This window comes from Clarias gariepinus, chromosome 2, assembly GCF_024256425.1.
Source record: "Clarias gariepinus isolate MV-2021 ecotype Netherlands chromosome 2, CGAR_prim_01v2, whole genome shotgun sequence".
Lineage (NCBI taxonomy): Eukaryota > Metazoa > Chordata > Actinopteri > Siluriformes > Clariidae > Clarias > Clarias gariepinus.
The window spans coordinates 3070460-3086082 of record NC_071101.1 but is presented as its reverse complement, the minus strand read 5'-3'; the positions used below and the strand labels follow the sequence as shown (position 1 = coordinate 3086082).

Here is a 15623-nt window from a genome sequence, read left to right as displayed (position 1 = left end):
GTCACAATTCAGTATTTGCTCTAAAATGTTTGTAAAGTAAAAAGTATTTGCAATAAATATTTGGTAAAATTCTTAAGAATTAAAAGTGCAAAATAGCTACGGTATATGAACTCACCACCAGTACCTTATCATGTACAACAGGAAGTCTCTTTTTTGCCTGGAAAGCCCCTCATGCACATGGAAAGAATCAGCCTGTGTCAAAGAAACATGACTTTTAAAAAAGTTCCCAGGTTAACATTGTTTCTATTTATAGATCTGCTTTTTGCTTGAAAAGGTGATAACTAGTGCACAAAAAGTCACTCACACATACAGCAATGTAAAATGAATAGTATTAATGTTTTTCTTATCTTATTCAGAACTTGTGTTTGAGCGACTATACTCTACAGCAGAATACACATCGAAAAACACGGCTTTATTTGGCAAGTGTTCAAGTCATGCTTTCAGTTCTTCTGGTATTTAAAGAGGGAATAAACAGGCTTCGCCAGAAAAATCAAATTTATAGCTTCCTAGGAAGTGGCTATTAAACATTTTATAACTACACTACAAAACACCAAGTTAAAACAAATTAATTCAGAAATAAACATTCTGATGAAGATGGGTTTTTTTTCCATGGCCTTGTTCAGACTGCAGGCAAATCCAATTTCTTTCACAAATCTGATCTTTAGGATTCACAGTTTTCAGATTAGATTTGACCCTTTTCACATTGACAGCCCAAATTTGACACATTGTTGACCTACTTGCAATGGTTGGCATGGTAACGATGACGTAGGCAGGAAATTCAATGGTGCTGCTTTTACATACCCTATACTGTATGACCCTCTGCAACCCCAAAAGCACACTTTCTACAAAATAATTTCCATCATGTCTCTGCTTGTTTGGTGGTCTAAAATGGTCTAAAATTTACAAATATTTCTCGAATATACCCCATTGTGTAAAATTTACATAGATGCTTGCATTTGTGAAAGTATCTCTGCTTATACTTTGAGTTTATGGCATTCTTGCAGAACCACCACCCACTGGACTGGCGTGTGGAGCATAGGCTCACTTTTTATAAGACATTACACCAAGTTTCCAGCATTTCAACGTGATAATTAGTGAGTACAAAAAGCTGTTTTATGGTAATCTTAACCTTAATAAGCAGGGTAAACATTTTAAGTGTGAAAGTGTCACCTCTAAAACTGCAGCGGTTTCCATAAGCGTGAAGAATGTCTGACTGACTGCTTCTCGTTTTGCAGCTAGGACCTGATAGTCAGAATCATTTCTCATTTATTGTTTACATAGTAAACATTGTTATCACAGGTTTTGTAATATGCCTAGAAGAGGAAGAGTGGGCACAGAATCAATAGCGACATTGGTGCTGCTACAACTATTGTACATATCCATACTATGTCAAGAAACACTGAGTTAAGTAAAGATAAAAGCCAATCCAATATTACTTAAAGAAATAAAAGTGAGTCAATCTGAAAAGTCTTAAGAGCTTTGAACGAATCACCAAAATTGTCAAATGCTACGATGAAACTGGCTCTTATGAGGACCATCGCAGGAAAACAAAAGCTTTAAATACTGCTGAGGATAAGTGTATTAGACCAGTCTCCAAAACTTTGTAACAGCTCACAAATGCTTCTTGGAGTTCAAGCGGCAGACAATTTAACATCCACTGTTATAGACTGAATGAGCCAGGCCTCCATGGTCAAACTGCAGCAAAGAAACCATTACTTCAGTGGAGCAACAGGCAGAAGTGATTTGATTGTGCCAAGAAACATGAGGAATGGACATTAGATCAGTCCTTTGGGATGAGGAGTCCTAATTTGAGTTGTTTGGTTCTAACCGCTGTGTCTTTATTAGACGTAGAGAGGGTGAACAGACGGTCACAGAAAGTGTGGTTTTCACTGTAGAGCATAGAGGAAGAGGTGTGATGTGTAGTGGTGCTTTGCTGGTGACATTTGGTGACTTAGTCAAAAATTAACAAGCATGGCTATGGCAGCATTTTGCAGCAACTAGCCATCCCATTTGTTTAGCACCTAGTGGGACCATCATTTGTTTTCCAGCAGAACAATTACGCCAAAACACACCTGAAGGTTATGTAAAAAGGTAGGTTATGTAAAAGCTGTGTGTCCAAGTAAGAAAGTGATGGAGCGCTGTATCAGATGATCTGGCCTCTACAATCTCCTGATATAAATCCAGTTGAGATGGTTTGGGATGAGTTGAACCAGAGTGTCAAGGGAAAGCAGCCAAGAAGGACTCAACACCTCTGGGGACTTCAGGATAGTTAAAAAACCTATTCCAGGTGAGGCTGAGAGAATGCCAAAGCTGTCAAACAACAGGTGGCTTTTTATGAATGAATGAATTAATTAATTAATTAAATAAATAAATAAATAAATAAATGATTATTATTATTATTATTATTATTATTAATAATAGTAATAATAGTAATACTACTACTACTACTACTAATAATAATAATAATAATAATAATAACATTATGGGTTATTTAACATATTTTTGTTGACTACACAATTCCTTATTAGTTTTGTCGTAATTGCAGTGTCTTTAGTATTATTATACAACATTAACACAACAACAACAAAAAAATAAAGAAACACATGGAATGAGGTGGCATATCCACACTTTTGATTGTTAGTGTACTGGTAGTCCACAATTTTGTAGATAGACTATTGATTGTGACTGCTAGAGTTTGACTTTCTAAGTTAAAGTATGTACTTAGGAAATAAATGTTGGATATAGGACTGTACACATTTGATTAAAAAATGATTACTTTTATGGATTCTTCATTATTAAGTCAATACAAAAAATAATAATAATAAAAAAATAATCTTCCAGTTACCAAAAAAAGTGTATAGGAAAATGTTTATGGCAGTGAAGACAACACAATATAAGCTTTTGACACATAAGTACAATATATATTAAAGCACCGTAAAATAATTTCACATATTCCAGCTTGATCAAGGACCCAACAAATCACAGCCTGGCTGGGGCATGAACCACTGACCTTCTGATCAGTAACCACAGCCCTCACCACAGCGTCTCTTCAAAATTGTATGCATTTTAAATGACATGGCCACACACACACACACACCCACACACACACCTATACACACACACACACACACATTTTACTTGAAATTTACAGCAAAATATTGGCCAGTAAGTTGCATATATTTTTTACAAGAATACTCTTTATTACCATATTTCTTTTATTTGCCATTACAACATATTACTTTAATGATTTAAATACAATATCCTAATGCAATTTCTGTTAAGTATTGCATTGTGTTTACATCTATTAACTTTAGATTCTTCCAAACAATGGAATGCTTTTTGTTTTTAACGAAATATTTTCATAACGACCCAGAAACTGAAAGGGTCCATCAATTTTCCACAAACACAGCAGAAGCTTGATTTGCACCCCCATGCCAGGGGGTGTGAGGCAATGGTGCTAACCACAGAGCCACTGTACCACAGTGAGCTTTGAACGTCATAGGCTAAAGTGGAAGCATCACTTCCAAATCGTTCCATTAAATTTTTTTTATAGCACTATAACACTATACACTGTCACTAGCAGCTTTAGAGGAACAAAAACTACTTGTTGGAATAGAAATTAAGATGTACCTAAAAACATATAGAACTTGAGCACGAGAAAAAAATAATTCCCAGAATGCAATGCCCCTATAGTATGATGCGGTGCGATGAAACAGGCTTAAAACAAACAAACAAACAAACAAACAATAGAGTAATTCTGTAAAAGATACAGCATGTTACTGTTTTATATACTTTATACACACACTTATTAAAAGGAGTACAGCCAGGATGGTCTTTGTTGGTCTCGATGAATATAATGTGGGCAACGACCACAATAAACAAGACCAGTGGAACGCTGAGTAAAACGGGGTCTGTTACAGGAATTAACTCTCTGAATGCTAAGCTAGAATATAAAAGAATCAGAAATTAGCAGCGTTTACATGAAACAGCAGGATGTGTGCGCGCATATGTGTGGGTTTGTGGTTATTTAGAACTGAAACACGACCACTGCAGTGACATTTTCCTCAAGTCACAGAAGCCGTCGCCAGGATGCTGTTTACACAGCTGATGATCGGTGAGTACACAAAGCTGTTTTATGTTAAAAGGCTGAAAAACAGCACCTGTGTTGAATTATAATGTACAGTTGTGTGTGGTGCTGTTATAGGAAAACTGTTAATTCTTTTAGAGTTGTGCGATTAAGCCTAGCAACCCTTACCAATTTAAATCTGATAATTTTCATGTGTTTAACGTTTCTTACACCACAGCAAAATCATTAGCTATAAAAATGTATTCATATATTTAAAAAAAAAGGTTTTGCCCCATACATTATATCGATTGGGAAACAAGTTAGTTCCTCTCGGAGTACCATGGGTAAAGGTAGATCCATGCATGGGTTGGGAGGAGCTTGTCCAAAAACTCAGAGATTAATTGATTTACTTTTTTTTTATTACATAAATATTTACAATTATTACACCCCCCCACTCTATCTCAAAAGAAAAGTGGTTTGACATATCTACCAGATAAATAACAGCTAAAAAAAAAAAGAAATGTTTGTGGCTTTCTTGCTTACAGAAAGCGATAGAGAAAGCTAAAAGAGGATGGGAATCTGCTAATGAGTTTTTAGAAAAATTGAGAACTGATATTGGCAAACAGGACATATACTGTATTGTGGGTAACTTGTTAACAACTAAACGTAACTATAGAAACGTTAACAAATTAATATCTGCCTGAACATAAACCAGTGATTTGTGGCCACACTACAGTCAGAGTCGCTGTTATAGAAAATCATATATATATATATATCATCTGAATGCAGAATGGAAATCCAGATTTAAGATTGGTGTGGGGGTGGGGAATATGAATATAAAAGAAGAAGTAGTACAACATGGCTGCATTTATTAAACTACATGGAACAGGAGGTCTAAAACTTAACCCCACCCCTTACCGTAGACCTAGTATTTTTTTTCCTAAAACTTGAGTCATTCTAATTATGGTGTGCAACTTTATGCCGGAGACATAGATTAAAGTACTATTCCCCACCAAACAGACCAAACAACAGATTGAAGTAAAAAAAAACTTCATTCTTTTACTGTAAAATAATAAATGTTGGTAAAGAGACTAAAACCATAAAAGTTATAAATACAAAATTACCAAAATTATTCACTCCGTTATTCAATCCTAAGCCAAAATTACACACTCAAGACCTGTTAAGAAATTGCACAAACGTAGGGAAATGTTTGTTATTATTGAATTAGTTATTTTATCAAAAATGTGCTTGAACTTACATGTCCTTTTCTTACTGTTTAAACTTTAAAAGGTGGAATTCCAAACTCTTGTAAAACTCAGACACTTCTATTCTATAATTCTAAACAACCAAACCAGACACAAAACACAAAAATATCACCAGTTTGCTCTAGATCCTCATTGGATATACTGCAGCGCAAACTGGTGATACTTTTGTGCTTGAGCATATATTATTTCCTTAATTTCAAAGGTGCAAAAAAAAACATGCTTGGTACTAACTCATTGCAAATTAAATACATAGATTAATTGTATTAATTGATCTACACAGTGCGACAACATTCATGTTCCTATCTAACATGACTTCTCATTTGAGAGTAAATGTTTATCCTACTATACATATATTGATTACCTTTCTGATAGTTTGACAATTGCTTCTTTATGACCACAATTCTGTCTGCTGACTTGTGATACATACTGTAGATCCTTCTAGTCACTTCTCACTCATCTCTAACCTGCAAGATTTTTTTAGCAGAGCATGTAGAAAAGTTTATTATGCTTTAGGTTAATGGTGATAAATACTCCCATCAATGTTTAATGTGGTGTTGTTCTCTCAGGCATCTTCACCCAGACGCTTCTTCAGATCTCTTTAGCCGACATCAAATCAGTTAATCCTGGAGAAAACATCACTATTCAGTGTAACATCACTTATGATTCGGAAATATTGTGGTATCGACTTAAATCTGAGGAGGTGAAACAGATCATAACTGCAAAAAAAGGGAAACTTGAACAACATTTTTCCCCCTCCCACAATTTGGATGAAAATCACTTTGATGTAAATGAAGACAGCAGTTTAGTAATTATTGGAGTTAATAAGACAGATGTGGGAATTTATTACTGTGGAGGTCGAAACACAACACACGTTTACTTTGGGAATCCAATGTGGCTGAGTTTAACAGGTGAGTGCCAATACTTTATCATTCTGCATGCTTGGATTTAAATCAGCTAATTGTAAGAGAATGTGCTGGGTGATAGTTTAGGACTGAAGCTTGAATTAAAAGTACACACTAGAACCAGATGGTTAGTGATAAACCTCCACTGTGCCTGAGAATCAATGGGCTTATCAGGGTTTATAAAAAAAGCTTAAAGCTAATTTAAAGAAATAATTGCTTAAAACTAGTAATCTGTACTTTTGTAAAGTGATATTGGCAATGATTAGACTAGAACAAATACTACATATAATAATATTTAAAGGGGACAACACTTTTGAAAGCCTTCATAGAGAACATGAATAGACACAATTTCAAACTTTTAGTTTTCTCTCTTTTCCAATTCCGTTTAAGTACATCTTGTGTTTAAATCTCAGAACTTGCTTTTCAATTTGCACTCATATGCAAGGTGACACAGAATAACAGGATAAAGTGTACACAAGTTAAAACAGAGAATTCGGTATGAAATTCACTGTATCCCAACGGAGATGTTGCAGGAGTCAATGAGGAATCTCAACACTATTAATACATTTTACTTCTAGTTTTATTGGATTGTAGAAAAGTTGCCGCTTTTTTGTGTCACCCTGTATATACACTACCGTTCAAAAGTTTGGGGTCACTTTCTAACTCCATGATGGTTCCTGATTTTTATTTCGGCATCCAAAAAATGCATTAATCTCCTTTGAACAGTTAGTGGTGAAATGTTTCTGCTACTTCTGCTCTGTAAAGACTTCATAACGCCTCTAATCTGAGGTGCTGGTTGTTAATCGGTCATTTTTCAGGCTGATAACTCTAAATGAACTTCTGGTCTGCGGCAGAGGTAGGTTTTGGTCTCGCCCTCCTGGGACGGCCTTCTTGAGAGCCAGTTTCATTATGGTGCTGGACGGATTTTGCAAATGCACTTGACAATACTGTTCTTGCAAGAACTATCACAGAAAGGCTGACCTTTGTGTCTTAAAATAACAACTAACTGTTGTTTTTCTTGCGTAATTACCTAATTTCATACGTGTTATTTTATAGTTTTGAAATCCCCAGTATTGTTGTAGAATGTAGAAAATAAATCACTAAACAAAAACAAAGAAATTTGCAAGTGTCCTAAAACTTTTGAACGGTAGTGTACATGTCAACACCCAAGTAGCTCTTACCCCTGCTCTCTGCTCGCTGTCGGTAGTGTAGCACAGCCTCTTTTGCAGGATTTTGTCAACAAAATAACTTCCATGTTTTCCTTGATGAAGAATTATTTTTTTACAGTAGATGTTGATACTCATGCTTTGGCTCCAGATGTATCTGCTGTAGGTTCATACCGTGTGTTCATGCAGTTCTGTGCTTTTAAGCAATGGTGTAGTAAATATAGCATGCACAATTCTGTAATATTAATATATTATGTTATATTTAAAATAATATCAATACACTGATTTACTACATGGATTGAAATACAGCATAAATCCTGTGTTATGTAGAATGTATATGGCATGCTGTAATTTATTGTAAAAGTTTTAAGACAGGGTTTAATGGTTAAGCTAAAATAGTGCATTACATTTCATTATTAAATCACATTTAAATGCAGAAAACTAATGTTAAATATTTAAATAAATAATTTAAAATTAATAGCAAATTGTAGGTGTCCCCAAATTTAAAACCACTTAATGAAACCACATTAAGTTATTATTATGGCTAGCAGCAAAAAACAAACAAACAAAAAAAAACACTGTAGTCAACACATCTTTATAGGAAATGTAAAACCAGTAAAACCGAGACAAAATCCTTTACATCTTCATCTTCAATCAGGATTCTTTCATTCTTGCCTACACTATTATTTTTATGTTCATCACTGTCTCCCTTGCTTCTCTCTTTCAGACAACAGACCTCAGACCGCAGTTGCTCCACCTACAAAGATGAATCACTACCAGATTATGAATATAATACTAACATGTGTGTGCTCCATCTCTTTCCTAATAAACATCATCTGCATCTGTTTGTTCAGTTCTAGAGTGCGAGGTGAGAAATACTTTACAGGTCTATATTAATACAAATCCAAACTTTACTTCTTCCTTACTACATCTTAAAAAAGTGTAAATTGTTTTATGATTATGGCTTACATCTTACAAAAAAATCCAGTATTTTAATATATTATGATTACTCATGCAGTTTAAACACTGTTATCTCGGTCCGGTCCATGCTAAACTCTGTTTAGAGAGTGCTGTATTGAAGTTTATTCATGGATAGGTTTAAAATTGCATAAGCAACAGGGATGACAGTATCCTCAAGAAAAATGTTAAGCAAAGCTGATTTAAGACCATGGGAGAGCTTCACAAAGAGTGAAGTGAGGCTGGAGTGTATCAAGAGTCACCACCCACAGATATCTTCAGGTAATGAGCTACAGCTGTTACATTCCTAGTATCAAGCCACTCCTGAACCAGAGACATCAGTCTGACCTGGGCTAAGGAGAAAAAGACATGGAGCATTACTCAGTGGTCCTTTACTAATATATATATATATTTTTGATAATCAAGGTCCTAGTGTTTGGAGGAAGCATGGAAAGCCATAGAATCCATCTTCATCTTCCTTGAAGATCAGTGTAAAGTTTTCACAGTCAGTGACGATTTGAGGTGCCATGACATCTGCTGCTGTTTGTCCACTGTGTTTTTTTAAGTCCAAATGTAGCATCTGCCAGAAGATTTCAGAGCACTTCAAGCTTCATGCCTTATGGTGTTCGTTTTCCAGCAGGACTTAGCACCTGCCCACAGCACAAAATTACCACTAACTGGTTTTCTGACCCTGATATTACTGTGCTTGATTGACCAAGTACATCACCTGACCTAAACCCTACAGAGATCCTCTGGGCTATAGTTAAGAGGACGATGAGAATACACACAACCCAACAACAATACAGATGAGCTGAAGGCTGCTATTAAAGCAACCTGGTCTTCACTAGTGCCTTATTTTTTTCTTTGATCAAAATAATAATAGAATAAAAAAAAAAAAACATAAAAAAGCCGTGAAATATTTTACTTTACATGTGATATTTCATAGGGATTATAAAAAAGCAGTGAATTACAGTGTTGATCATTTTAATTAAGCAATTTGTATTTTAATCATAAATAATATGAATTTCTGTTTTTTTTTTATTTAATGTCAGTAAACATCCACTACCAAAAAATTAATCTGTATTATCTTAGTAATATTATTAAACATATCACTATCATTATCATTTATTAATAATAATGAACTATTATTATTATTATTATTATTATTATTATTATTATTATTATTATTATTATTATTTATTATTATTACAAAATAAAAAGCTGAGGGTAATTTCCTAATATAGGTCTGTTGCTTTTTATCCCCAATTTACAGTGAGACCTTGGATTTGAATAATTGTGGGTACACGTCTCCCCCGCTCTGTCTTAGTGCGCATCTCTCACTCGTATATTCAACATCTGTGCACATGTGTACTGTTTATTATAACACTGTGACCATCTCTTACTTTGTGTTTGTATTTGCACACACACACACACACACACACACTCTAAAGAAAACACTGCTCTGTCACGATTCTTTTCAAAAGCAAAGTGCAGGTTAATTTGTTTGGTTTTAATTTTACAGCAGTGATTCTGTTAGTGTGTGCTAACGGAAACCTCCTCAAGTGTCGAGAGATTTCTGAGAGAATTGTTTTTCAATGAAGCAGTGTTTCCATTGTGTGTGTGTGTGTGTGTGTGTGTGTGTGTGTTTATCCTACACAGTAGACCCCTGAAATAATAAAGGAGGAAGGGCCACTGTGTAGGATGAGAGAGTAGAGACGGGCGAGGGAGTCATTACCCCTCCTGTCTAACATACACAGCACGTAGTGAGCTGGAAAAACCCTTTATGTGGTGAAATTTGGACTTTTTTAAACTTGAGTTTTCCTTTGCATGCATTTGATAAGATTTCAGCTGTGTGTCGTTGTATTGCTTTGTCTCTTTTCTGGATCTGGTGTATACAGTATCTTGATTATACTTGGGTTCTGTCCTTGATTAGTTTGTGAATGTTTTATATCCTGGTGTATCTTCAGACTCCTCAGCACTTATCATATTAATTATCATATGTACTTCAATAGTTTTATTTATGATAAATTTTACTTTTACTCCACATCTTACAGCAAATGCATTCACTACATTTCTACATGGCATTGCAATACAAAACCACCGGGAAGTGTAGTATTCAAAGCAGGATTATTATTATTATTATTATTATTATTATTATTATGCATAACTGTGAGATTTGCCTTACTATTACTTTAGGCCTACAGTGAGCTTATACAAGCAAAGTACTTTCAATATTTAATGTATAAATCGCAGCTGTATCACTATCTCTTCCACGCAAAAAGCAAGTATCCATGCGATGTCATAAAATAAAGTCAGTGGTGACACTTATACACTTATCTAGCAAGCTTGCAAATGAAACCACTTTAAGCAGATGAAATATGTTAGAAAAAGAAAAAAAAATCTCCACTATAACAGATGTTTGTATTTATTTATTTTCCAGCTGTGTGACAGAATTCATCTACATCATTAACATATACTGTATTGGCTTTTCCTAATACATACCACAATTGGTTGTTTTTGGTGAAATCAGATGTTTCTAGTAGAGTGTGAGTAAATTGTGTTTTGTGTTTCACTTTCAGGAAAATTAAAATCCATCCACGCATGCTGCAGTGAAACCACCACCACTCATTCAGCTGAGAAGGTACCAGAGACACATAACAGTAACACAGCTTAAAATATGTTTAAACTTGGGAGACGTTTCCTCACTCTTACTCAGTAGTGCCACTAAAGGAAGTGTCTCAGCTCTGAAACTATCCTGAAGTACGGACAGGAACATAGATCAGAAATGGTACTGGAGCACAAAGTGTTGTTAAGTGTTAAGCAGAAAAAAATCCATAAAAGTAAATAAATGCTAGATTTTCAGTCCACACAGCTCATAGTATTATTATTACAAAGAATTTCTTCTAATATCTGACATGTATTAAATTAATAATTTAAAAGTTTAATCCTAAAGTCGAAACAGATTAATGAGATAAAAAAAAAAAAACAAACAAGAGCTCTCCACACCACTAGGGGGCCGTGTTAACATTACAAAAATGCTCAATTTAATAAAGCAACATTACAATATTTGTCCTGTCCTTATTCTAAATAAACTTAGTCATGATGGTATTTGATGTAATGAATCAGCTGTACTGTTTGTAACTGTATTGTAATGTTTTTTATTGTTTTTCTGTAGGAAATCAATCTGCACTATGTCACTTTAGCACACATAAGAGAAGCCTCTGATAAACACACATCGAATGTGGACAAAGTGACCTACGCAGGAATCAGACATTTACCAGCCTTATCATGACCTGCTCCTGATTATAGACCTGAGAACATTTAGACTTTTATCATGGTTAATGTTACAGCGCTCTTCTTCCTAAGACCTTGTTCACACAGGCCTTATAATCGAGCGTTTTTTCTGGCACCATGGGTTTTCTACACCTACTGTAGGAGTCAATGAGAGTGTTCACACGTGCTTTGGTGACGTGCGTTTGTCCGGCTGCGCGTTTATACGGCGTGAAAAAAAAAAAAAGTTGCATACAGCTTTTTCTTGCCGTTCGAATCCCAAGAAAAGCAAGGAAAATTCTTCTAGTGCGTTTTCTTTGCGTTTATTTTACGCTTCGGAGGACCAGATATATCCCATAATTCTAAATGCTATAGGGAAATGAGGAAAAAATCTAAATTAAATTAAATGAAATAAATGATTGAAAAACTTGCGCGGAAATTTTCGCACTTCTTCATAAACCACAAATTGGTGAACCCAATAGCGGTGGCGATATTTCCTCTTCCTACGTCGCGATATTTCCTCTGCCTACAGCGCGTTCGGTGATCCAAAAATGTAATGCCCGTGTGAACAAGGCCCAAGGGTGACAATGTTTCCCAGTTTGGTTTGATTTGCTTGGCATTATGTTTAATCATTTACAGGCGGGACCAATTGTGGGTGGATGGAGCTTGGCTTTTAAAATTCTCTTCAGCCAGGAGTAGCTAGGGAAGAGATGCGACATTCATGAACTGTGTCTTGCTTTGCTGGGGCTCGTTATGATTTTATTAACTGTAATGACATTGGCTTTCTTTAATTTTAATTATTTAACTTATTTAATAAAACCTCAAGGATTAAACCCTTTGATCTTTTGGTTTGGTTGTGTTTGATTAGATTTCCGAATGTAAAATGAGGGCAAGTTTACCCAATGTGCTACGGTGTTCACACACTACTGGGAACTTTTATGACCCAGTCTGGGATTAGAATGTGGTTAGTATTTGTGGCTCAAAATGTTAGTCAAATTTTAGCCAAAATGACTGAGACACACACAGGAGCATGAACATTGATTTATTGGGGAATTAAATAAAATTCATATTATGGGGCAGTGTTTCTCAAAGTCTGCTGCAGCCCCCTGGTGGGACTTAAGGGTATTGCAGAAGGACTGAAAGAGCTACTTTACAATATACTCAGTTTTAATTTAAGTAACTAAGTTCAAACAAAATTACTATAAAATATAATTAAATGTTTTTTTTTTCTTGTTCCATTGATGTTTGCATACATGATGAGGACTAAATTGCACTTTAAAACGTGTACAATACCACTGCTGCTGACAGCAGTTCTTTCTATTCTCTCCATTCTATCTTTTCAGTTTTCGGTCATGGACAGGCATATGAGTATTTTACTGCATATAATTCAGTGAGTGCATGATTGTGTACATGACAAAAGCTATAGGCCTCTAAAAAAAGATGAAATATGTTTTTTTTTTTTGCATGTGATCATAAGAAATGCAGGGGAAATAAACTGCATATACAGTAGATATTATGTTGTGTAATAATTCATGAATCAACATGATTTTTTTAAATCAAATTTTAATTAATTCATTTGTATTTGCATTTGATATGGTGAAATGCTGCAGTTCATTTATAATCTAACCATTGGTGTTCTCTAAGCTACTAACACACTGACACAACGTCCTGGGCTGTAGGATCTTTGTGTACTGTAACACTTTTTTGTATTAAATTAGGATATTTATTAAAATCATCACTTGTGTATTGTGATTATATTCTATTAGGTGGTCCCTGTATACTGTATCAGCATATATATATATATATATGTATAAAAAGTTGAAAGTTTGCTTTATAACATTTACTCTGTTCACCTTTAGTATCTCACCTTACATATAAACATGAATAAAACATTCGCAATCAAGTTATTTTGCAACATCCCCAAGCAGCATCAAACATTTTTTCGTCTTATTTAGAATGTCCCGTAAGTTAGGCATCAAACCACCAGCCGTCACCATCATCTTTTGTGTCGCACCTCTTCCAATACCCATTTGGAGAAACCATGTAGGACACCAATAAAGATCCAGTTTAGTGTACGGAGATGGTTTAATTATCCACATGCTAATGGCATGTTCTTTTTTTTAATTATTATTATTCCATTAAGTGAGGTTGATGTCAGACAATCATTTTTGTTTTCCTTTTCAGACTTGTGAAACTGAAAATAACTGTCATTTAATTGTCTGTGATACTTCTGTAGACATCGTTTAGTCAAGAAAGGCCAGGAGCACAGGAGCTTCTCCTCTAAAAAGGTACAATTTTCTTACGGAAGAGACAGACAAGGATCCATGAGAGGAGAAATAAGACCATGGTCACCGAGTAAGGACTGTCCACTATGGTTTTACCTGGTGAGAGATGCAAAATTGAACATTATTAATAACACTGACACTTTAAATAAAACTTTTCAAAATGACAAAATTTTGAGATAAATGAATGTGTGTGTGTGTGTGTGTGTGTGTGTGTGTGTGTGTGTGTGTGTGTGTGTGTGTATACACCCTGGAAAAAGTCTTGGCACCTATCCAAGTTGTAGGAACAACAAATAACTTTACTTTTAGTTGATTATTTGGCATCAGAAGTGGTTTACAGTATATGAAAGGCAAATGCCTCTAGATTACGCTTATTTTATCAAAATAAAATCTCATCATGCTGTTATTTTTAATTATTTAATTAGGACAAAAAGGCCAGGCTTTGTTTAGACAAGAGTCTTGGCACTTAACATTAATAATGTACAGTACAGAACATAAAGTCATGGCTTCAGGGCAAAAGAATTAGTATTGTGTATGACTCCCCTGAGCTTTGAGGACTCCATCCATACAGTATGTCTCAGCAATGTCTCAAATAACTTATTAGTAAAGTTATCTGGAATGGCAAAGAAAACATTCTTGCAGGACTCCCAGAGTTCATCAAGATTCTTTGGTTTCATCTTCAATGTTCATGTCTGGTGACTGGGCTGGCCAATACTGGAGCACCTTGACCTTCTTTGCTTCCATGAACTTTGATGTGGAGGCTAAAGTATGAGAAGGAGCACCATCCTGCTGAAAAATCCGTCCTCTTCTGCGGCTTGGAATGTAATGGGCAGCAAGTGATACCTCAAGCTGTTGATGTTGCTATTTACTCTGCAGATCTCTCGCACACCCCCATACTGAATGTAACCCCACACTAATAGGTCTTCTTTTTCTTATCCTCTCCACTTAAATTTTAGATACATTAAAGATGTCTGCCATCTCAGCAGGAGACTTGGTTTTCAGCACTTTGGTCTGTGGTTGAATCGTTGGCATGCTGTCAGGTCCGAATGGATTTCAAGTGAAGGTTGGGTGTGCTGGGGTTCTTCTACTACACACCTCGTGTTACAGTATTTATCACAGGTGATGCTCTAATCTGTGATTGGTTGAATCCTTTAAAGATGTGACAAGACTATTGTTTAAGCAAAATTTGACCTTTCTTTTTGATATGGTATATATAATGTATGTATGTATATATATATATTCTTTCCACAGATAATTTATGTTCACAGGTGTCTTGTCTTGCACACAAAGTTAGTTACAGAATCACAGTTAAAATAAATGTACAACAAAGCTAAACAAATTACACTCACCTAAGAAAGGCAACTTTCTATACGAGGATCTTCCAGTTTTATCTTGAAAAGGTGAAAAAGGAAATAATAAATGTAAACCTCACTCATAAATTTATATTTTCCAGTTACCACATCCTTACTGTCTACTGTCTTCAATTCAATACGGTTGTTATTATTAAGACAAAGTTCATCAGGTAATCAGACATTAATTATTTTATGTATTCTGTTACACTTTAATTCATAATCAAAAATCAAAAATCAGATGTACGGATACAGAAGGGGGATGCTCAGGAGGCTGCTGATGTACAGCGTATTTACAGTGGTGTTCAAAATAATAGCAGTGTGTTGAAAAAAGTGAGTAAAGCTCCATATCCATATAATAACTTT

General features: G+C 35.1%; 1 protein-coding gene across 1 annotated transcript; it reads left to right on the top strand.

Annotated features, from left to right (window-relative positions):
* The first annotated feature begins 4068 nt into the window (after positions 1-4068).
* On the top strand, positions 4069-13361 carry LOC128511646 (uncharacterized). Its single transcript, XM_053484597.1, has 5 exons — positions 4069-4114; positions 5898-6239; positions 8127-8267; positions 10936-10997; positions 11532-13361. Exons 1-5 carry the CDS (start codon positions 4090-4092, stop codon positions 11646-11648), a joined length of 687 nt encoding a protein of 228 aa, XP_053340572.1. The 5' UTR covers positions 4069-4089; the 3' UTR covers positions 11649-13361.
* Positions 13362-15623: the final 2262 nt, after the last annotated feature.